The sequence below is a fragment of the Penicillium cinerascens genome, assembly GCF_028974065.1.
Source record: "Penicillium cinerascens strain IBT 15544 chromosome Unknown contig_16_segment0_segment0, whole genome shotgun sequence".
Classification (NCBI taxonomy): Eukaryota; Fungi; Ascomycota; class Eurotiomycetes; order Eurotiales; family Aspergillaceae; genus Penicillium; species Penicillium cinerascens.
The window spans coordinates 278,516-300,405 of NW_026695286.1; the positions used below are offsets into that span (position 1 = coordinate 278,516).

The 21,890-nt window shown below is 53.4% G+C and overlaps 10 protein-coding genes across 10 annotated transcripts; 7 read left to right on the forward strand and 3 right to left on the reverse strand.

The window, feature by feature from the left end:
* Positions 1-338: 338 nt before the first annotated feature.
* On the forward strand, positions 339-2,145 carry N7498_000096 (tubulin alpha chain; the record flags this gene model as incomplete). Its single annotated transcript, XM_058447159.1, has 7 exons — positions 339-350; positions 524-582; positions 647-800; positions 867-954; positions 1,005-1,076; positions 1,129-1,632; positions 1,682-2,145. 7 exons carry the CDS (start codon positions 339-341, stop codon positions 2,143-2,145), a joined length of 1,353 nt encoding a protein of 450 aa, XP_058312570.1.
* Positions 2,146-2,434: 289 nt separating this feature from the next.
* N7498_000097 (thiamine transporter TPC1) lies at positions 2,435-3,457 on the reverse strand (the record flags this gene model as incomplete). The annotated part of the gene is made up of 2 exons (XM_058447160.1): positions 2,435-3,151; positions 3,218-3,457. The coding sequence occupies 2 exons, from the start codon at positions 3,455-3,457 to the stop codon at positions 2,435-2,437; spliced, it is 957 nt and encodes a 318-aa protein (XP_058312571.1).
* A 369-nt stretch (positions 3,458-3,826) lies between these two features.
* Positions 3,827-5,362, forward strand: N7498_000098 (putative Gamma-butyrobetaine hydroxylase subfamily; the record flags this gene model as incomplete). The annotated part of the gene is made up of 1 exon (XM_058447161.1): positions 3,827-5,362. One exon carries the CDS (start codon positions 3,827-3,829, stop codon positions 5,360-5,362), a length of 1,536 nt encoding a protein of 511 aa, XP_058312572.1.
* A 359-nt stretch (positions 5,363-5,721) lies between these two features.
* N7498_000099 (PICOT family protein) lies at positions 5,722-6,625 on the reverse strand (the record flags this gene model as incomplete). The annotated part of the gene is made up of 2 exons (XM_058447162.1): positions 5,722-5,790; positions 5,849-6,625. The coding sequence occupies 2 exons, from the start codon at positions 6,623-6,625 to the stop codon at positions 5,722-5,724; spliced, it is 846 nt and encodes a 281-aa protein (XP_058312573.1).
* Positions 6,626-6,980: 355 nt separating this feature from the next.
* On the forward strand, positions 6,981-9,110 carry N7498_000100 (RNA exonuclease; the record flags this gene model as incomplete). The annotated part of the gene is made up of 1 exon (XM_058447163.1): positions 6,981-9,110. The coding sequence occupies one exon, from the start codon at positions 6,981-6,983 to the stop codon at positions 9,108-9,110; it is 2,130 nt and encodes a 709-aa protein (XP_058312574.1).
* Positions 9,111-9,992: 882 nt separating this feature from the next.
* N7498_000101 (uncharacterized protein) lies at positions 9,993-11,731 on the forward strand (the record flags this gene model as incomplete). The annotated part of the gene is made up of 2 exons (XM_058447164.1): positions 9,993-10,492; positions 10,543-11,731. 2 exons carry the CDS (start codon positions 9,993-9,995, stop codon positions 11,729-11,731), a joined length of 1,689 nt encoding a protein of 562 aa, XP_058312575.1.
* A 426-nt stretch (positions 11,732-12,157) lies between these two features.
* Positions 12,158-13,621, forward strand: N7498_000102 (uncharacterized protein; the record flags this gene model as incomplete). The annotated part of the gene is made up of 4 exons (XM_058447165.1): positions 12,158-12,290; positions 12,361-12,458; positions 12,511-12,771; positions 12,827-13,621. 4 exons carry the CDS (start codon positions 12,158-12,160, stop codon positions 13,619-13,621), a joined length of 1,287 nt encoding a protein of 428 aa, XP_058312576.1.
* A 464-nt stretch (positions 13,622-14,085) lies between these two features.
* Positions 14,086-15,765, reverse strand: N7498_000103 (uncharacterized protein; the record flags this gene model as incomplete). Its single annotated transcript, XM_058447166.1, has 2 exons — positions 14,086-15,433; positions 15,485-15,765. The coding sequence occupies 2 exons, from the start codon at positions 15,763-15,765 to the stop codon at positions 14,086-14,088; spliced, it is 1,629 nt and encodes a 542-aa protein (XP_058312577.1).
* Positions 15,766-16,182: 417 nt separating this feature from the next.
* Positions 16,183-17,478, forward strand: N7498_000104 (threonine aldolase GLY1; the record flags this gene model as incomplete). Its single annotated transcript, XM_058447167.1, has 3 exons — positions 16,183-16,297; positions 16,354-17,307; positions 17,363-17,478. Exons 1-3 carry the CDS (start codon positions 16,222-16,224, stop codon positions 17,476-17,478), a joined length of 1,146 nt encoding a protein of 381 aa, XP_058312578.1. The 5' UTR covers positions 16,183-16,221.
* Positions 17,479-18,556: 1,078 nt separating this feature from the next.
* On the forward strand, positions 18,557-21,729 carry N7498_000105 (CAMK family serine/threonine-protein kinase; the record flags this gene model as incomplete). The annotated part of the gene is made up of 3 exons (XM_058447168.1): positions 18,557-19,447; positions 19,505-19,905; positions 19,968-21,729. The coding sequence occupies 3 exons, from the start codon at positions 18,557-18,559 to the stop codon at positions 21,727-21,729; spliced, it is 3,054 nt and encodes a 1,017-aa protein (XP_058312579.1).
* Positions 21,730-21,890: the final 161 nt, after the last annotated feature.

The following is a 21,890-nucleotide window of genomic DNA, read 5'->3' on the forward strand; positions in this document are numbered from 1 at the left end:
GGTCGTAACCTATCTCTGGGCTCCTCCTCTGGAGTCACTCGCATTCAACGGCAGGCTCATGTGTTTGAGATAGGGGCCAGAGTACACTGTAAAGTGTTTGGGTATATTTAGGTTTGTGTGAAGATACCAAATACACCCAACTGAGCGCTTTAAGCCAAGCAACCAAACAGTCTCCGTGCGCGGACCGCCAGTTTTAGCGGTTGGTTCTTGCTGATCAGGGGCCACGGCTACTTGCGACCCACTGCCTCCCACCTGGCACTTTCTGCTTCCCCAACTTCTCCCTGCCATCCATCCACCTCAATACTCCTACTCCTAGATACAACGCAACTCTGTTCATCATGCGAGGCGAGGTACGTGTGAATTACTTGCTGTCCAATCCCATCTCTATATTCCCTATACTTGTTTAACCGAGCCCCCCCCCCCCCCACTCATGCCCCTCTTTAAAGCTACCCCGAGCATAAGCCCGGTTATCCAGGCAATGCAAACAACAGGGGAACAGTATGCTAACGCGTCAATTGATTAGATCTGCCACATCCATATAGGCCAAGCTGGCACGCAGCTTGGAAACGCGGCGTGGGAGCTGTAGGTTTACTCACCGCTTGTCATGCACGATGCCATGGATTGACCTTCGATATCACGAATGCAGGTACCTTCTTGAGCACGGTCTCAAACCCGACGGTCGACGTGACAGCGACATCGCCGACGAGATCGCCACCAGCGCCAGACACGAGACCTTTTTCACTGAGACCGCCGGCGGCAAATACGTTCCCCGCGCTATCTTCGCCGATCTCGACCCGAGCGTACGTCATTCCCCGAATAAAGACATGCAGAATATTGATGGATGTTGATGATTCTGGGCTGTGTAGCCAATCGATGAGATCCGTACCGGCACCTATCGCCATCTTTTCCACCCCGAACAGCTGATCAGCGGCAAGGAGGATGCCGCCAACAACTGTATGTCTATGCAAATCAAGATGCATGAGCCGGGTGTTAATGCAATACAGATGCTCGGGGCCACTACACGGTTGGCAAGGAGATGCTGGACGAAGTCGTTGATCGTGTGCGCCGTGTTGCGGGTATGTATACGCTGGTTAAATCTATATACTTCACCGGTTAATCTTCCCCCAGACAACTGCTCCTCTCTACAGGGCTTTCTAGTCTTCCATTCCTTTGGAGGTGGCACGGGCTCTGGCTTCGGCTCTCTTCTACTAGAGAACCTAGCCCATGAATACGGCAAGAAGGCCAAGCTGGAGTTCTCCATCTATCCCTCTCCCCGCGTGTCGACCGCGGTCGTGGAACCATACAACGCGGTGTTGTCCACCCATAGTACCATCGAGCACTCCGACTGCTCTTTCCTAGTCGACAATGAAGCCGTCTACAATATCTGTCGCCGTAATCTGGAAATCCCCCGTCCTGACTTTGAACACCTGAACCGCCTGATTGCCCAGGTGGTCAGCTCTGTCACCTCGAGTATGCGTTTCGACGGCGCTCTCAACATCGATTTGGCCGAGTTCCAGACCAACCTGGTGCCGTTCCCGCGTATTCACTTCCCGTTGATCTCATACGCACCGGTTATCTCTAGAAACCGCAGCTCCCACGAGAGCTTCAAGGTGCAGGATCTTACCACCCAGTGTATGTGACCAATCCCACACTGAACCAGCTCAAGCTAACAGCATTCAAGGCGCCGAGGCCGAGAACCAGATGGTGGTCTGCGATCCCCGCAAGGGCAAGTACATGGCCGTGACCCTGATGTACCGGGGCGACGTCGTGGCAAGCGACTGCACCCAGGCCGTGACCGCACTAAAGGCCAAACCTTCCTTCAACCTGGTCGATTGGTGTCCCACCGGGTTCAAGCTGGGCATCAACTTTTCGAAGCCTACGCGAGTCCCAGACAGCGAGATGGCCCCTGTCGATCGTTCGGTCAGCATGCTTTCTAACACGACGGCTATTGCCGAGGCCTGGGGCCGACTGGACCACAAGTTCGACCTCATGTATTCCAAGCGCGCGTTCGTGCACTGGTATGTGGGCGAGGGCATGGAGGAAGGCGAGTTCAGTGAGGCGCGGGAGGATCTCGCAGCTCTGGAGAAGGATTACGAGGAAGTCGCCGGAGACTCGATTGAAGTCGAGAGCGAGCACGAGTACTAGGTTGACTTGTCTTTTGCTCCCTTGTTTACACATGTCCACGCCATTCGTTACGCTGTTTGAATATATGCGCACCATGACATCCCCTTCAGTTTTGCACTCCCAGCGTTATTTGACCCGTGTTGGACAAAATGTCGGCACATTTCAATGTTCTCGAGGACTTCGAAATTCAATGATTATTCTTGCTCTAAATCGCTTGCCCTGAAAACTAATTTAACCCCCTGTAGCAATGCAAAACACCGTCCGAATGCCCGAGCCTATGCGACCGATAATGCAAATATGTGTATGTTCCTCAACCCAATGCTTCCAACTCCATCTCTTGGAGCAACTTCAAAACCCGTTCGTAGGTCCACATCGTCACCGCGCTCGCTGGCGCCGCTTTCAACAAGCTCACCGTCAGGCCACGGTATAACCCTCGCACACCTTGTGTGCGCAAGATCATAGTGATAGACCTGATAACCCCATTATATTCCGGAATATTGCGATGCACATAGCGTGTGCGAGTCGGGCCCTGCACCTGCAACCGCTTCCTCACTAGGTCAAGTGGGAAGACGCCGGTCTTGGCGAGTACACTGGCCACGACGCCCGCCGCGGCATCGTTTGTGCCGAAAGGCAGGGAGTCAAAGTGCGCCATTGTCGGTCTCAATCCCTCGTACGCGGTAAAGAACAATCCCATGTAGGGGACGATCTGCGCCACGGCGGCGGAGCAACCGCGGAAGAAACCCGCGGGGCCTTCATGTTTCGCAATGTCTTTGATGGAGCCGAACAACGAGCGATAGATGCGTTCCGGACCCTGCGCTGCAAACCGTGTACGCAGGAGATCGAGCGGGTATGTGGTAGCCGTGGAAAGACCGCCCGCGACGGCACCGGAGACGAATGATTCACCGGAGGGAGGGAGGCGATATGGTAATTCGGCCAGCGCTTGGGTTGTAGCACGGTATGCGGTGAACTGGAGGGCGCCATAGCAGACATACATCATCTCGGCGGGGATATTGCCTTTCCAAAGACCCTGAAGCATGCTGTTAGCTTATCTCGTCCCGAGCTTCTTGAATCACTCCGGCTCAAGATGACGTACCGTGATTCCCTCCTCCCGCGCAATCGCCCTCAACGTGGACAGCGTGCCCTTGTAGACGGGTCCGACGACCGTCCGGTGTGAGACCGGGTCAGACAGGGAGTGTATCTGCAGCTGCAGACGAATCTTGACGACGTCCAGCGGCGCAATGCAGAAACGGGAGATCAGCCCTGCGGTGCCGCCGGCCAGGACGACCTGGCGCTTTGTACCTTCATCTTTGAGATGGTCACCACCGGCAGACATGTTGGAGTGTTGTTAGGAAGCCATTAGTGATCGAGGGGGATCCCCGTGTTTGTTGATTTTTCCTGGGGCAAAAACGTAATTGAATCCGCTTTCGAACAACGGCCGTTTGCGGGTAAATTTGAGTCTGGAACGCGGTGGCCAGGGGCTCACTGCCTTGTGGCCTTGGCCCCCGAGGAATGTGGCAGAGAGGCACTCAGGCACCCAGGCACCCAGGCACGCATCTCACGAGCCTCGGTTTACGGTTTACCGCAACACGGCGGGCAACGGGGCCTTGGCGGGTAATTTAAAAGGCAATCCGGGGTCATCACATGTGCCCCTCTTGTCTCTCTCTTTTCCGTGTATTTTCCTTTGTGCGAGAGCTTCCCTGCAATGCGCCTGCTCCCTCCAATTGCTCTTCGACGACTGTCCCGGGTCCTGGCTGGCCCTGCCCCGAGGACTTTCGTCTCGTCGGCTACACGGCGCAATGTCCAACCTTCCCCGAGAACGCCTCCGGCTGGCAAAGCGCCCCCGGCCGGTGGACCACGTAGCCAGCTGCCCTCGATTCCCGAAGTTGGAAGCGAAGAAATTATTGTCCGCGATGGCAAGGAGGTGGTTCTCAGAACGTTCCAGCATCCAAGGTCCAGTCTCGGCAAATCGCAAATGACCACTTTGGAACATACCTTACCCGCCAGAGCTCATCTCCATGAGACCCAATTGTCTCTGGCTAGAGACACGGAACGGCCTTTCTATCTCCCATATTACTACCTCCGTGACCTGTGCAAATGTCCGCAATGCGTGGATCCGCACTCGAATCAGCGCTCGTTTCGCACACACGATATACATACAAGTATTCACCCACGGCGAGTGACTTGGGATGGCAAGGATCTGGAGATTCAGTGGAACAACGATATTGACGGATATGAGCGAGAGCATACGTCTCGCTGGCCATATCGCTATCTCCGGGACCCCATTAACAACACCCACGACAGCACCCACCCCAACATGAAACGCTTTCTTTGGAATGCGGCGGATATGGAAAAGTATCAACATTGGATATCATATGAAGACTACATGCACAGCAACAAAAAATTCACGCGCGCCATGAAGAGTTTGTCCTCTCTGGGTCTAATCTTTGTCAAGGATATCCCTTCGTCACGCGAGATGGTGGAAAAAATTGCCACGCGCATGGGCCCACTGCGGAATTCATTTTACGGATCGACATGGGATGTGCGTACTGTGCCACAGGCAAAGAACGTGGCCTATACCAACCAGCACCTCGGCTTCCACATGGATCTTCTGTACATGAATGAGCCACCGGCCTACCAGCTCTTGCACTGCTTGGAGAACTCATGTGAAGGCGGCGAGTCACTGTTTGCGGACGCCTTCAATGTCGCAGACAGGATGAAGAGAGAGTTATACCGGGATTACAAAGTCCTCTTAATGAAGAAGGTTGGCTATGAGTATGTGCACGAGGACTCAATCTACCACAACACATGGCCTGTATTCGAACGGGACCCAATAACAAAGCATTTGCGGAACGTTAACTATTCGCCGCCTTTCCAATCCGCAATTCCCACCTCGGAACGCCCGGACGGTCGCGGACAAACCCTCGAGGGATTCAGTCCGTTCAAGCGAGCCATGACCCGCTTCACGCAGGACCTTGAATCCAAGGAGTCTGTGTTTCAATTGAAGCTCAACCCTGGCGAGTGCGCCATCTTTGCCAATCGTCGAGTCGTCCATGCGCGCAATAAATTCAATACTACGAACGGTTCACGCTGGCTCGCCGGTGCCTATGTCGACGAAGATGCGATGCTGTCTCGCTTTGCTGTCTGCAGGAAGAATGATTTGGACGCCTGGATTCAAAGTGATCCACGGGTTATCAACGACCTAATGCCTCACAAGGCTCGGAAGAGGTCGAGCGATTGAACGCTCTACGGTGAATTGTTTCATAGACCGAGGAGTTTTTCGTTGGAAGTGCACTACACATAATGCCTAGGCAGTACATAGATAACTTCACGCGAATAGAATGAAAGGGGTGGAAGTCCATGGGCTCCAAGGTAGAGCTAGCCCACCTCAAGTATGCAAAGATCACTTCCGGACTACACATCACGTTCCTCCAAACATTCTCTTGAAAACCAGCCCATCCACATGCCAAGAGATATACAAAGCATTAAACGACGTCGAATTGAAATGTCTTTTCAGGTCAAGGAAAAACGTTTATCATCACGGTAGATTTTCAGGCATCCAGCCCCCGCGTCATGGGTATCATGCAAGGACCAGTTCTCCTAAGCCACGGGCTTGCTGACCGAGTACTGCCCCATGAAGTCGGGATCGGCGTTGATTTCCTCTCGGACCTAAAGTCAAAGCAATTAGCAACCATGTCCTGCAATTGGACAAATCAGAGGCACTTACGATATCCAGCCCACCAACCAACTCGCCGTCAACCCATAATTGGGGGAATGTGGGCCAGTCGGCAAACTCCTTCAGACCCTGCCGGACATCTTCATCGGCCAGGATATTGAAGAAACCATACTTGATGCTGCGCTCACGCAGAATACCGACCAACTGCCGACTGAAACCGCACTGAGGTGAACTAGGCGTACCCTTCATGAACAACATAACAGGGGCAGCCTTAACCAATTCGGTAAGGCGGGCGACGAGAGCCTCCTTCGACTGTTCGGGGGTAAGAGCCGGGGCGGCGGGGACAGCGGTAGCATTGGCACCGGGGCCAGTGGGGGCACCAGAAGTGAAGGGCGACTGCGTAGCCATCACGGGACCATCCTCACGGGGCACGGCGGAGAGCGGCGGGGGAATAGCGGATCGGTTGGCACCGTCTGCGGGAGAGCCGCCGGCATGTCGCTCGAGAGCATCGCGGACCTTGATAGGGTCGGAACCGCTAATAGACTCAAGAACCTGGCCGCTGCGAAGGCAAACCACGAAGGGCACCGCAGACACGTCATATTCCTCCGAGATGTCGGGCAGCTCTTCGGCGTTGATGCTAACAAACGAGATGGTCGGCGGGGCAGTAGCGGGGTACTGCGAGGCAAGAGCGGAGAGAACAGTGCGCATTTGCGCGCAGGGCGCGGCCCATGGCGTGTAGAAGTAGAGGACGACCAGCGCGGAGGGCGAGAGTGTGGCCAGGTGCGAGGAGAAGTCGGCCTCGGATGTGATTTCGGTGAGCGCCGACATGGTGCCGGGGTGTGTGGAGAGGTCTAGAGACGGAGAGAGAGAGGAGCGGGAGGTCAGATAAGATGACGTGAACCAAGAGCTCTATACAGGACTCAAGCGAGGTGAAAGTAGGGCAGCGACAATGACGTCCAGGAAGAAAGCTCTCGTGCCCAATCGAGGGGAATGAAGATCGATGGCGTGACGAGGGCGAATTTTCCGGGCGATCGCCGTTATCAGATTCGTATTGTCGTATTGTTTTCCGGTCAACGGTCGGTATTTCCCACTGCCGGTTTCAATACCTTATCGTTATCTCCTCGTGATCGGACATGTCCATTTTCGCGATTTTCGATCCGTAGCTTGGACTAAGCTCTCAATCATGGCCGGCCACAACAAACGAAAGCGCCAGGACGAGGATCCTGAGCCCATTGCCGAGATGGTGGGCAATGACTTCGGCGTCGCTGACACTTTATCACGCCTGCAGGGTGGCTCTCCCACGGAGTCCAATGGATCCAAGGGCCCCGAGGATGGGCAGCATCGCAAGGCGAAGAAGAAGCGCGTGGATGGTGCAAAGACCAAGTACCCGGACATGACATATGTAGATGGGAAGATGCAGTCGTCCATCCGCATCGCGGACCTACAGGGTCTACTCCTCTATTGCTTTGCAGATGGTGTCGCACCGCAATGGATCTCTATCAAACACTCTGGACATATGCGCAAGGTGGTTGTTCTGATGGTTCCCGGCTTGGAAATCGGAATGTTTGACGGCACAGTCCCGTTAGAACCCATTGAGACTAGCAAAGAGCAAACAACCGAACTATCCGAAGAAGCAGACCAGTCCTCCGAAGATAGAAAGGCCGCCGACTTCCAGAGATGGAAACAAGGCCTCGGACCCCCAGATCGATCTCATCTCTTCAATCCTCGCCCTCTTTCCTCCGACACCCTCCCCGAGCCCTTGCAACCAATGGCTGAGATGTTCCCGCACGTCTGGCCTGTGAAAGCCCCGGGTGACAACAAATACAACAAGGTGCATTCGCCTTTACAAGCAATCTTGCTATCATCGCTCCCCAAGTCAAAGGATGGGGACTCGAAACAGAAGGGCCCGCGAGCGGCCAAAGTTGAGAGGGGCTTTGTGGTTCAGCGAACGCCTATTACAACTTTCATCCACTCTGCGCTCGAGCTGGCCGAAAGCGAGTACCCCTTACATCCCGCCCTTTTCCCGACAGACCAAGAGAAGGCATCTCACGCCGAGACTCGGCGTCGCAATGGTCAAACTGCAGAGAATGGATGGGTCGATACCAACGTCCCGAGCCTGGAGGCCGGCGATGTGCCGGACGCTGAGATTGAAAAGGGCAGCGCGACTGCTGGCAAGGATGTATTGGCCGTTGACTGCGAGATGGTGAAGACAGAAGGCGACAATTTCGAGCTCGCTCGTATCAGTATCGTCAATTGGGCCGGCGAGGTCGTTCTTGACCAGCTGGTGAAACCGTCGCGGCCTGTGGTCGACTACCTTACAGCGTTCTCAGGCATGACCGAAGAGGGGCTTCGGGATGTAACAACAACGATTGATGATATCCAAAAGCGATTGCTGGAGCTCATCACCCCTCGGACCGTGCTGATTGGACATTCCCTTAACTCCGATCTCACTGCACTACGTCTCACCCACCCGTTTATCGTGGACACTACGATCATCTACCCTCACCCGCGTGGACCACCTCTGAAGTGTGGCTTGAAATGGCTCTCTCAGAAATATCTCAGCCGCGAGATCCAGAAAGGCTCCAACGGCCACAGCTCGGTTGAAGATGCTCGGGCCGTGCTCGACCTTGTCAAGCTGAAATGCGAGAAGGGCGAGCGCTGGGGCACCAGTGATGCGTCAAATGAAAGCATCTTCCGTCGGCTCGGACGGTCTATCAAGCCGGGCAGGAACCCTGGCGAAGGACGAACGGGCGCAGTGGTGGACTGGGGCAATCCCGAACGCGGCTTTGGGTCGCAGGCGACCGTCGCAATCGGGTGTCGTGATGACGAGGATGTCGTCAAGGGTGTCTCGGCCGCCATTAACGGCGATGAGTCCAACCCATCCATCCCAGGCGGTGGTGTCGATTTCGCGTGGGCGCGTCTCCGCAACCTCGAGCTGCTGCGCGGCTGGTGCACCCGTCTCCCGGACGCCAACAACGCCAACGAATCTACGACCGTGGCTCAAGAAGAATCCTCCAATGATTCAACGACAACACCCGAAGGCCTCAAGGAAGTCGTCACTCGTACCGTGTCCGACATTTCCCGCATCTACGAATCGCTCCCTCCCTGCACCATGTTCATTGTGTATTCCGGTACCGGTGACCCGAGGGAGGTGACCCGTCTCCAGGGGATGCACAAAACTTATCGCGAAGAGTTCAACTCCCGCAAGCCGTGGGATGAGCTGACTGTGAAGTGGACCGATACCGAGGAGCAGGCGCTGAAGAAGGCTTGCGAGCGAGCTCGTGAAGGATGTGGATTTATGTGTGTTAAATAGACTCAAGATACCTGATCCTGATCTCTGAGGATTTTAATGACAAAAATGATCCTGCATGTACAAAACTGGTTGCTGGATAGAAAGGCATCGAAAATGAGATTTACCTTCATAATCCCGCACACTCTTTCTATCTACCGGTAACCTGACGGCTGGTGTCTCCAACGATCTAGCCCGTCTCGGCTCCCATACGGGGCAATTAAACCATTTCGGATACGATTGTCCGATCAGTCAGGCGTCCGCGCCATACCTTCCCGAGCCGGGGAAGCAACCGGGCACGGCCACGAAAGATAGTGGCAAGGACGGACATTGAGGGGTGGCGGAGTGGATTATGGCTTCGGATTACCGGTGAGCACCCAGGATCTTTGGCAATTGGAAAGATCGTCACGACGAGGCCAAGTTTTTTATCTGGAATATACCCCCAATCAGGACGGCTAAGGTTATCTGGCACGGATACGACTACCCAATCTGGCTAAGCTGGAACTCATCCGATGCCTCAAATGGTATTGGCGATCCCCGTGTGCATTAGCGTGGTTGGTCCAAATTGCCCTGGCGGCAGGAACGGAAGTCAAATAACTAGGGAAATTGAGTTGAGGCTGGATCCGAGGGATTAGACAAGGTTGCGGCGAGGAAAGTATCTTGCATTTCGCCTATCGTCATTGGATCCGAGCCTGGGCTAAAATTGTCAGGCTACGCCATGAGCTGAGGCGCATAGCGTCATCTTTCACTTTAGCCTTGTCACACGGGTCTCAAACCAGAGACACGGAGTTTTCTTGCACTTTCCCTCGATTCTGGTGAGATTTAAAGGCTGATGTTGCCTCACCTCATGGCCTCGATTGGCCCACCCCCACGTTTCTGCCGTGAGGAATATTTCCAACATTCACAATGACTCTCTTCGATAAGGAGGTGATGGAGTATGAGGAGAAAGGAATCCCCGAACCCTCGGCTGACAGTCCCGATGACCATATCGGCACCGTCATCGACAACACGGACAAGCTCAAGCGGCACTTGGGCAACCGCCAGATCCAACTGATTGCCATTGGTGGATCCATTGGAACTGCGGTCTTCGTGACTATCGCATCTGGTCTGGTGAAAGGTGGCCCGGGGAGTCTTTTCTTGGCCTATGTGATTTACTCATGCATGATGGGCCTGGTTAATAACTGCATGGCCGAGATGGCCGTCTTTATGCCCGTCAGTGGTGCCTTCATTCGTATGGCTGGCCACTGGGTGGATGAAGCAATGGGCTTCTGGGCTGGTTGGAACTTCTTTCTTTACGAAGTCCTTCTGATTCCCTTTGAAATCTCGGCCTTGAATCTTGTTTTGACTTACTGGCGAGACGATATCCCCGTCGAGGCAGTCGTTGCTGCTTGCATCGTTCTCTATTTGTGAGTTGCTATTCCGTTGACTTTGAAGTGCAAATAATAAATGATTTTAGTGTTCTCAATGCCTTTACCGTCAAATGGTACGGAGAAGCCGAATTTTGGCTCGCAAGCGGCAAGGTGTTATTGATTCTGATTGTCTTCTTTTTCACCTTTATTACGATGGTTGGTGGAAACCCCAAACACGATGCCTATGGCTTCCGCTACTGGAACGAGCCCGGTGCCTTTGCCGAATACATCACCACGGGTCCAATAGGTCGCTTTGAAGGCTTTCTAGGTGCTGTCTGGAGCGCATCCTTCACAGTCGTTGGCCCTGAATACATTTCTATGATCGCCGGAGAAGCTAAGCTTCCCCGACGCTATCTAAAGACAGCCTTCAAGACCACCTACGCCCGATTTGCGTTCTTCTTCATTGGAAGTGCCCTCTGTGTGGGCATCGTTATTCCTTATAACGATAAGTCACTGCTAGCAATTCTCTCCGGCTCGGCTAGTGGTTCAGGCACAGCAGCCGCATCTCCCTATGTTATCGCCATGAAGAACCTCGGCATTAGCGTATTACCTCACATCACCAACGCCCTGCTCGTGACTAGTATTTTCTCCGCGGGCAACGCCTACTGCTATTACGGAACCCGCAGTCTCTACAGCCTCTCGATCCAAGGGCAAGCACCCAAGGTCCTTCGCAAATGCACCAAAGCCGGAGTCCCAATCTACTGCCTATGTGTCGTGATGATCTTCCCATTCCTAGCCTTCCTGAACGTATCCAGCGGGTCCGCCCAAGTCCTCACCTGGCTAACCAATATCATCACCGCCGCCCAAGTAATCGACTATATCATCATCTGCACGACATACCTCTTCTTCTATCGAGCCCTACACGCCCAAAACATTGACCGCCGCACCCTACCCTACTACGGTTACTTCCAGCCCTATTCCGCATGGATCGCTCTCGTGTGGATGATCTTCGTGGTCACCACGTATGGCTACTCAACCTTCCTTCCAGGGCAGTGGAGCGTTAGCGGCTTCTTCACTTACTACACTATGGTTCTGGTTGCGCCGGTTCTGTTCTTCGGGTGGAAGTTAATCAAGCGCACGAAACTCATCAAGGCACATGAGATGGATCTTGTCTGGGATCGCCCTATTATTGATGCCTATGAGGCTACTTTCACCGAATATGCACCTGGCTTTTGGACTGAGGTCCTGCAGTTGGTTGGGCTCCGACGGAATCGCAAGGAAGAGCAGCATATCTAGGACAACCCAACGTGATAGTCACATTGTATGTTCTTGGAACAGACACTTGGGATAGCTTTTTCAAATTAACCTAGGACTTATTATCGGATCCTGCACTCCTGTTAATGTTTGATATATAGAAGCCAAATGTGACGGTGATTCCCGGTGATTCGGTGATCCACAAGAGCATCACTACAATCCTAGTCTTGCGTAGACGATTCAATTCCTGTAGCAGCACGTCTAGAAACTCGTGGGGTCTCCAAGTTCACGTCAAAAACGGACCCACCACGCCGCATTTCCACATCCGGAGAACCTGCCCCACCGCGGCAGATGTCACAGGGCGTACGCTTTACGGTCCCGCAGTAGACTTAAAATGACTTTCGTCGGGGAAGGAGCTTCTTCACTCAGTCATTCAACCTTGGAAACCGAGCTTCTACCACCGCAATCATGGACGAGTTTGAAGTGTCTTCTCGGGAGAGTATCTCCGATCACCACGAGGCCAATTTACCACCGGTCGACAGAGGCAAACATGCATACCTGTTCCTCGCCGCCTGCTTTATATTTGAGGCTTTGATCTGGGGTATGATAAACCCCGATGAGTCTTGGCATGTTTCCAAAACAAAATACTGACTTGATGTACACATGTGCAGGATTCACTTTCTCATACGGAATTTTTCAGGACTATTACAGCACCCATGAGCCCTTCAAGAGTTCGGGAGACATCGCTGTTATTGGTACCTGTGCAATGGTCCGTTACGAGTCCCATATACTCGTCTCCGCCCACCACTAATATTCAACAGGGCATTTCGTACATGTTGCTCCCGGTAGTCTTCATCTTGCTGCAGGCATTCCCCCGCATGAAGTTATGGGCCGCGCCGATCGGGTTTCTCATTATGTGTCTAGCCCTCTCGATGAGTTCATTCGCCACCAACACGGGTCACCTTATCGTGTCGCAGGGTGTTGCCTATGGCATCGGAGCCAGTCTGGCCTATGCGCCCACCATCGTTTTCATGGATGACTGGTTCGTGCAAAAAAGAGGGCTGGCCTTTGGGATTATGTGGGTGAGTATTCTGATTGACATCCACGCGTCGATTATACTTAACGCATATTTTGCAGGCTGGGACGGGCCTGTCGGGTGTCATTCTCCCCATTGTCATGCAATGGCTTCTCAACACCTACGGTCACCAAACCGCGCTGCGGGTCTGGTCAATTGCCCTGATCATCATGGGCGGTCCGCTGCTTTTCTACGTTCGCCCTCGTCTACCAATCTCCCGGTCTTCTCGTACCCGGCCATTTGATTTCCGCTTTCTGTGGGATACAACCTTTTTGATTTACGAAACAGGCAACATTCTCGAGGCGATGGGCTACTTCCTCCCGACTATTTATTTGCCTTCATACGCACGACACCTAGGCGCAAGCAGTATTGAAGCCACACTCACGGTCATGCTGTTCAATCTCGCGTCCGTGTTCGGCTGCGTGATCATGGGCTCGATGGTCGACCGGTACCACGCCACCACCTGCATCCTGATGTCCACAATCGGCAGTACCATCGCTGTCTTTCTGATCTGGGGATTCGCCGTCAGCCTGGCACCGCTGTACATCTTCTGCATTTTCTACGGGCTCTTTGCAGGCTCTTTTACCTCCACCTGGCCGGCGATCGTCAACGAGATCAAAAAGAAGAATACCTATGTGGAGCCCAGTATTGTCTTCGGTATCTTGTCGACCGGCAGAGGGATTGGAAACATTGTTAGTGGACCGCTCAGTGAAGCCTTGCTTGACCAACGCCCTTGGCAGGGTATTGCTGCGAAGGCCTATGGTTCGGGCTACGGTCCTCTGATTGTTTTCACCGGTGTTTCTGCATTCCTGGGTGGTCTCGGGGTCGTTGCGAGATCGTCGAAGCGCTTGAGCTGAATAAAAGTTCATTTGGTCTGTCTTTATGCATTGAAAAAAAGTATTTGCATTTTCATCTCGGGGATCTTCAGGTGCTAGACTATAAACATCTCGGGGCCGAGCATTATTTGATATACAAAACAAAATACATCGAATTTTATATTCTATTGACCTTCTCTCAAGCTCACACGTGTTTTAAAAAAAAATTCTGGGCCATCTGATGCGAACCAAGAGAAAATTTCCCCGAGAACCTACTTGTCATGTACCACTTATGAAGAGTACCTTCAACTCGGAGAAGCAGTTGTGAGAGACCATATATCGGGTGGACTTGGTCGGATTTGGAATTCTATTGATACCCTCATCCGCTTATGGACAATATCAGCTTCACCAGGAGCAATGTCCACACCCAATCTCCTTATTGTACAAAGGTTGCAAAGGAACAGCAGTCAACTTTCCATTCCTGAACACTCTACCATAATTCGCACTCATCGCGACTCTTCCGTTTCCATCGCCTCCTCTCGCTGCATGGCCATCTTGGTCATGACGTCCCGCGCCGCGACCTTGGCTTTGCGCTGCTCTTCCAATTCGACCTGCTCAGTGCTATTCACACCAAAGTCCTGGGTTCCGTTCGTTGTGTTGCTTGAATTATCGCCATTCTTTTGCGAATCGCGGCTGGTCCCATTCTCCGTCGAGTCCTGGGTAATCTGGTCCGTGTCGCCGGCTTCGATTTGATCTCTTAACTCTGAAGGACCCACAGAGTGTGGACGCACACTGCGCCGAGGACGACCACGAGGTCTGGGAGCAATAATCGGACTTGAGGTAGAGGCGTTGTTTGATTCGCCAACTTCCTTCTGGGTTGAAGGTATGGTGTGTGGTGTATGAAGGTTAGAATGGCTGACAGACTTCCTGGGCCGACCTCTTTTCCTCTCGGGGTTCGGCGCTGGGTTGGGTGCATCCCCTCTTGGTTGGGTGAGTCGCTGTCGTTTAGCTGGGCTCTGGTCTGGGTTGATGAGAGCTCCATGCTGGGTACTGGATGCGGTGCTTCCATTCTGCTGGCGGCCTTCTAGAGGCAGGGAAGGCGATTCAGAGGCGTACGAATGATTTCTTAGACCTTGCGGGATATAATGAGAGTCTTTGAGCGGAATCCGGGCCGGGTGAATGGGCAGTTCTGAAAGTGACAGATCATCCGCCATTTCCTCTTCATCGAATGAATCTGCAATCTGGTGCGTTCGTCCATTCGAAAAGGCGTCAGGCCAAGCGCGCTTTCGTCCAGCTTGCAACAGTCCAGGGCTCTTCACTTCTGGCAGTTGGCCGCTCATTTGTGATCCGGAATGTTCAGCCGGTCTGCGGTCTTCCATGAACCGGTTCTTCAGTTTCAGCGCCTCAATCTCCAGTGTCAATTTCTCAATCTCCTCCGACTTGGACTTCAGCTCTTTCAAGACCGTTGCGATCATATCAAATCCGGGTCCACTATTCGGTCCATGGTCTCCCGTATGTCGATTTGGGCCATTCAGTTCGATGCGGAGGGAAGTAAACGAGTGCTTCAAGTCGTTCATGGTATCCTGTAGGTTGTGCACCGAGCTCGATATTTGGTCGATACTGCGTCCTTGGTGATGCATTTGTTGTTGCATCGATGGATCCAGCGCATAAAAGTCCTGAGAACCAGCAGGCACTAAAGCTCCTTCTGGTATGGAGATGCGTTCTCGTCGAGGGGGTTCTTTCGGGGTTGGGCAGAGACGCTCGAGCGCGTCATCCTTAAAGATAGGTTCGGCTGTCCGCATGGTCACGATCTCCCTGAAGGATACCTTGGACATTTTCCAGAGGATGTTCGGCCTGTCGCAAGTTAGCGCGCTAACTTATACCACGTCCGACCATCCCGCTTACCCAGTATCCAGACCACAGAGAACGCCTAGTTTTTGCTGGCACAACTTGCAAGATATCTCCTGGATAATGCGCCCCCGCAGAAGTTCCATGTCAGACGTCTGGGGAATCTGTTTGCGCTCCGAAGAGACCGAGATGCGGTGGAGGTTGACACTCTGCCATGCTGCCGCAATGGAATACGAATTGGATAATTTGGCCCATTCGTTCTCCAGCACGGCCAGCGAGCTGGAGCAGCGAAGACACTGGGTCAAAATCGCAGGTCTCGTGAGACTGGCGAGATCCATCTTGTACAATGCGACAAAGGAGACACCGAAGAATCCAAAGGCTCCCGGGGAACTCACATCGCATTTGATGAGTCAGCGGACTTGCCAAATCAGCACGCTAAGCCGCATTGGGCTATCGATAAGGCCGTCAGGAACTACGTCATTTTAAGATTCATGTTCGAGCATGTTGTATAGCTCAACGGTCTCGGACTATTATCTGATAAAGCGTATCATGGTCTGACTGTTGCAGAAGAAGACTCAGCCGTGTGTCTCAAAGTGCAACGATTCCCCGCAGTCACGTGATATATGTTCCCCGCGCATCTTTGCCGAAGGCCCAGGCTTGCAATTAAGCACGAACCTATGAGTCGCTCACTACGCTCGGTATCGCGGCCCCTCGTGGCTTTCAGGCAACGTTTATCATCTTCTTCGGTGTCTATAATACGCAATTTCCCTCGGGCGCATCTCAACACAGACGTAATGGCGCATGGCTCTGTCCCTAATGGCAAGCCCAGTACCTGGCATGGCGCTGGAGCCGCCGAGTTCGACTTGCGTAGTATGGCAACCCCCAGGATCCATTTATCTTCAATCCACTCACACTCGGAATCTCAGGCGACACAATGACCAAGCCTACGCCGTCTATGCTTGACGCGATCTGCCAAACGACCTTGTTAGACGACGTCTTCAATGAGGACCCCACTACCAACACCTTACAGAGCTACGTGGCAGAGCGAACTAAGCACGAGGATGCTCTCCTAGTCCTGTCAGGTACGATGGGTAACCAAGTCGCTATTCGTTCGCACCTAGCACAGCCGCCGCACGCCGTCTTGTGCGACCATCGATCTCACATCATCTGCTACGAGGCCGGGGGTGTGAGCGCCTGGACCGGAGCCACGGTCCAGACCGTTGTACCAAAGAATGGGATTCATTTGACCCTCGAGGATATTCAGAAGCACGCTGTCCTCGATGACAACATCCACCATTGTCCTACCAAGCTGATCAGCTTGGAGAATACCCTGGATGGTATGATTCTGCCTCTGAGTGAAGCTCGTCGTATCGTCGAATGGGCTCATGCAAATGACATCAAGGTGCACTTGGACGGTGCCAGGCTATGGGAGGCTGTAGTGTCGAGCGCCGGTAGTCTGGCCGAATACACGAGCATTTTCGACAGTGTTAGTCTGTGCTTCTCCAAGGGCCTTGGAGCACCAATCGGCAGCATTATCGTTGGTTCCCAGGCCTTCATCAAGAAGGCCCGCTGGTTCCGCAAGTCCATTGGCGGTGGCGCCCGCCAGACGGGCATTTTTGCTGCCGCAGCCCGAGTGGCCCTCGACGAAACCTTCGGAACGGACAACCACGGCCAGACCGGCAAGCTGTCCGCTACCCATGCAAAGGCTAAGCAGGTCGCAGACCTCTGGACCAGTCGTGGAGGCAAGTTGCAGTATCCCGTGCACACCAACATGGTGTGGCTGGATCTGGAGGCGTCCGGGGTGGGCCCCAATGACCTGACGGTGATTGGGGAGGAGAAAGGTCTAAGACTACTTGGAGGACGAGTAGTCCTCCACTACCGTAAGTGGTTGTGCGATCTCCAGTAGCAATGACTCAGAAAGCTGACCTATCACAGAGGTATCCGACGAGGCAATTGCGCGCCTCGAGCAGGTGTTTGACATTGCCCTGAAAGGGGAGTATCAGCGCAGTGATGATACGAGTAAGCCTTATGGCAGCAGCAAAAAGTCGTAGAAGTACATTACCCTGTCAACAATAGCCTTTGTACATAGAAAGAAGACAAGAATTAAGATTTAAGATCGAATCCATGGAAAGCCAAACGATCGGCCAATCACGGGACTAGGACGTGCTGAGTCAGGTCAGGAACGCGGTGGCTGCCTGAGGCGACGCGAGATGTGCGGCTCGTTCCTTCGTTCGTCCTGTTTCTCGGACGACGACCTTGCAGTCTCTGACCCGGATCCTCCCTTTCAGTCTACCGCGTCAATATCATCGGTCGTGGATGGACTCAGAGGGTGTCTGCCAAGCTGTGTAAGTTAGCCACAGTCGAGTTGTCGAGTACGTGGAGTTGAGGTCTAAACAAAGGACGTTGTCAATAATCTATGAGGATCGGCTACTGACTTTGCTTCGATCCCTATAGAAATATTCCGCTATCCTTCGAAACCTGTACAATCGCCGAAATTTCTCGGATCGGATGATTTCGATGGACCATATCGCTGCATAGCTTCAGCCTAGCCTAGCCCACTTACGCCGTCGCCTGCCTACGGACCTTGAATATCTATCTCTTGCAGTATTTCCTGATACGCATCATTTCCCTTGCGGAAGTTACTGCTAGGCACTTTGCAAAAGCTCTCGCCGGGCCATAGCTGACACAAGTGTATGCGTGTGGAGCTCAGAGCGCCCCTCCGTCAAGGACACCCACGTCCACGTCCGCGTCCACAACCCATCAAGCTTCTGTCAACCCTTTCCCGTTGTGTTGATAACCTTTGGGACACTTCCATCTTTTTAGTCGTGTGTTGGCATTTCCATATATTTTCCTGTGTTGTCCCTTTGTCGTGGTTCACCCGGGTGAATACCTCGGTGACTGTTTCGTCCGAACCCGCACCCTTTCAAGGTATATATACCCTGTCCCCTCAGGGCTTCCATCAATTGACTCACAGGCCTCTAGACCCATACGTGTATTCTTCCCCCTGTTATGCAAAAGTTTCCCATACCCTTCGCCGTTTGTCACCAGTAGTTTGCTTGATTTTCCCTTCATCTTAGCGCCGCATCTGCATCTCATCTGCATCTCATCTGATTTCACCCCTCATCAACCATGGAAGCGACACAAGAATCGACTCAGCCATGTGCTGACCCCCGTCGGGTGGGAATGAACAACTCCGGACTTCAAGAGCAGGATCTTGCCGACATCATCTGTATCCTCCACCCCAACTCTCACGCGGCACACAATGCGGTGGCGGCGACGGCTAGCTTGGGTGACCAGCACATCCTCCAGAGAGACGTCTTGGAAATTGAGACTTCGGAGACCGCCGCGCTGGACGTGGCGCTTAGACTGTCCTCAGATGTCCACGACCTTGGCGCGGGTTTTTGCTTTGGTCGCAACAAGGCACGATGTGATGTCCTTTTGGCAGTCAATGATGAAGCCAAACGAGTGTCCAACTCTCACTTCCGTATCTATCTGACTGGTGACGGCATCATTATGCTGCAAGATACCTCGACCAACGGCACCATTGTAGACAACTGCCGCCTTCGCAAAAGCCAAAAGGAAAACAGTCGTATGCTCACCAACGGCTCTGTCATCCAGGTTGTTACGGGGAACCAAGGCTCAGACGAAGTTCGATTCGTGGTGCGGATTCCATCTCGCGAAGGGTTCGCCATGCAATACACGCAGAATATCCTTCGATATTTTGAGCGAGTCCAGCAGGCCGTCACTGCTGCTGGTCATCACAAGACTCGCACTGGTCCACCACCTGTCCTCTCCTGGTCAGTGGCTAACAGCCACGGCATGCATTGGACAGGAGCCCCGACGTACAATGTGACCGGGCAGATCGGCAAGGGTGCATTTGCTACCGTGTACAAGCTTGCCACGAAGCAGCATGGAGCAATCTTTGCAGCAAAGGAGCTGGACAAGCGGCGCTTCATGAAGAACGGTATACTGGATCAGAAGGTCGATAATGAGATGAAGATTATGAAAGACCTGACACATGTGCGTGGTGTTCTTTCGAGACCACATAACTCGTCGTGGTGCTAACATTCTATTCAGCCGAACATCGTTCAATACATCGATCACCATGAGCACGACCGATGGATCTACATCATCATGGAATACGTCCCCGGGGGCGAGTTATCGACTTACTTGTCAAGTCATGGCAAAATTCCCGAAGAGATGGTGAGAACGATTGCTCGTCAGCTTCTTCGCGCGCTGCATTATTGCCACAAACGCCGAATCACCCACCGCGATATCAAGCCTGACAACATCCTGATCGCCTCCCTGGACCCGCTGCGCGTAAAATTGTCCGATTTTGGGTTATCAAAAGTCACGCAGGAAGAGACCTTCCTCAAGACATTCTGTGGCACGCTGCTGTATTGTGCCCCAGAGGTGTATCCTGACTATGAGACATACCGACGCGGCGAGCTTAGGAAGCGACGCCGTGTTGGAGATCCGTGAGTTTTTCTGCATACATCTTATCGTGGACGCTTTGCTAATGAATACCATGATAAAAAAGACCGCCCAAAACATCTCCATACAGCCAATCCGTCGATATGTGGTCACTCGGCGCGGTCCTCTACCACGTCCTCTCCGGTGTGCCACCGTACTCGGGGCGTGCCGAAGACCGAGGTGTACACATGCTGCGTAATATCATGGAATCGGAGACGGACTTTGACGTTCTGCGCCATGCAGGCGTGTCTGAATCTGGTATCAACTTCGTCGCCCAACTGCTGAACAGAGACCCGTTCTGTCGTCCAACGGAAAAAGAATGCTTCCAGCATCCATGGATTGCCGGGGTGCCTGATGTTGATGAGTATGAAGACGACGACATCCTTGCTGAACCCCATGAGGGTCTTTCAGTCATCGGTGAGGCTGAGGAAGAGCTCGATGCCTCGCAGCTGTCTATCCGGGATGATCAAGCGTATACGTATGGTGAGGCGGAAGAGTCGAGCAGTAACGAGGCACTCGCCAAGAAACCACGCATTGAATACATTCCAACTGATGTTCGGTACCCCTCGCTTCCTAGAATCGAGAGCTTTCAAGACGGTCAAGTTGTTGCCGAGCACCACGCCAGACGACTCTTCGGTGAAGTCACTTCGTCCGCCCTGCGCAGCTCTCACGCACTGGGTAACACCGGTTCGTGGAATCAGGACGAGTTTGACATCGAAGATTTTGCTTCTTCTGGTGAGTCGATCAGTGATGAGCGCAGCGTCTATTCGATCATTTCTCTCCCAGAACAACCGTTCGGCGGCACCGCACCCAGCTTGATGGGCGCAGAGAACCTCGTTGGACGACTGAACATGAACTCCTCGCATCCTCTCCTCTTCCCTCAGACCGGCCCGGTTAACGTGATTTCGACGCGACAGGCCAGCCCTGGACAAACCAAGGATCCCGCGCTAGCAGGTAGTATGTGTCGCGAAAATGCACCTTCCAGCGACAACGTCGACGTCACCCCCAAGGCACAACCGCGTCAACGCTCTCGACGTATCGAAATAGATTTGCCCGAGACTGGCAGTGAACGATCCAGTATCAACGCCGCGCAGTCCACCACCTACGATCCCACTTCACCTCCGGACGCGCCTCAGGACGCGGGCTTCGACCCTGAACTTGCAACCACTCTCGATGCTCAAACCGGTCAGGCCATCATGGAACAATTCCGCACGGCTGAGATTGAAGCATCCGAGCCGATTGTTCACCAGCCCGATTGGCACGCTATCCCACCCAGCTTGTCAACTGATGAGTTCACGAAGCCGCCCAAGCTTCTGGGCAGATTGAAGAGCACCCCAGGCTCCATCTTTGACCTGAATATCCGCCTTGAAAAACGACTGACCTCGTGGGGCCGTGGATCATCCGCCACATTCCAACACCCCGATCCTATGGACGTCCGAATCCCCGCATACGCCCTCGAAGTCACATTCTGGGTGAAAGGTCTCGAGAGCCGGATCGCGGAAGGGAAGGACTGGACGCAGGAGCCCGGCGTGACGGCCATTCTCTCAACGAAGGCACGCAAAGGCATCTGGGTTAACGGCATTGAACTACACAAAGCCGGGCCGGAGGGCCTGCAGTTCGGCAATCTTTACGATGGGGACATTATCACCATCTACCGACACAAGGGTGCCTATCTGGACCTCCAATGCGAATTCTATCACGGCGAAAGCGCGCAGCCCCGTCCGGAGCACGAGGCCGGGTTCGTAGTCCGCAAAGCGCTGCTGGGCAAGGCTGACGGGGCCAATCGGATGCCCGTTCGGACGAACCAAAAGAAGGAAGCCGAAGAATAAAGGAACGATAGATTGATAGGATGAAATTGCATCGTTAGGTGTGAGACCGAGGTAGCACTGGCCATGTGGCTCCACGATAGCATTCTAGATGCCCGCATGCGGATGAAGATGTAGATGTCGATGTTCGATGTGTAGACCACAAGGTCGATCTCCCGAAGCCT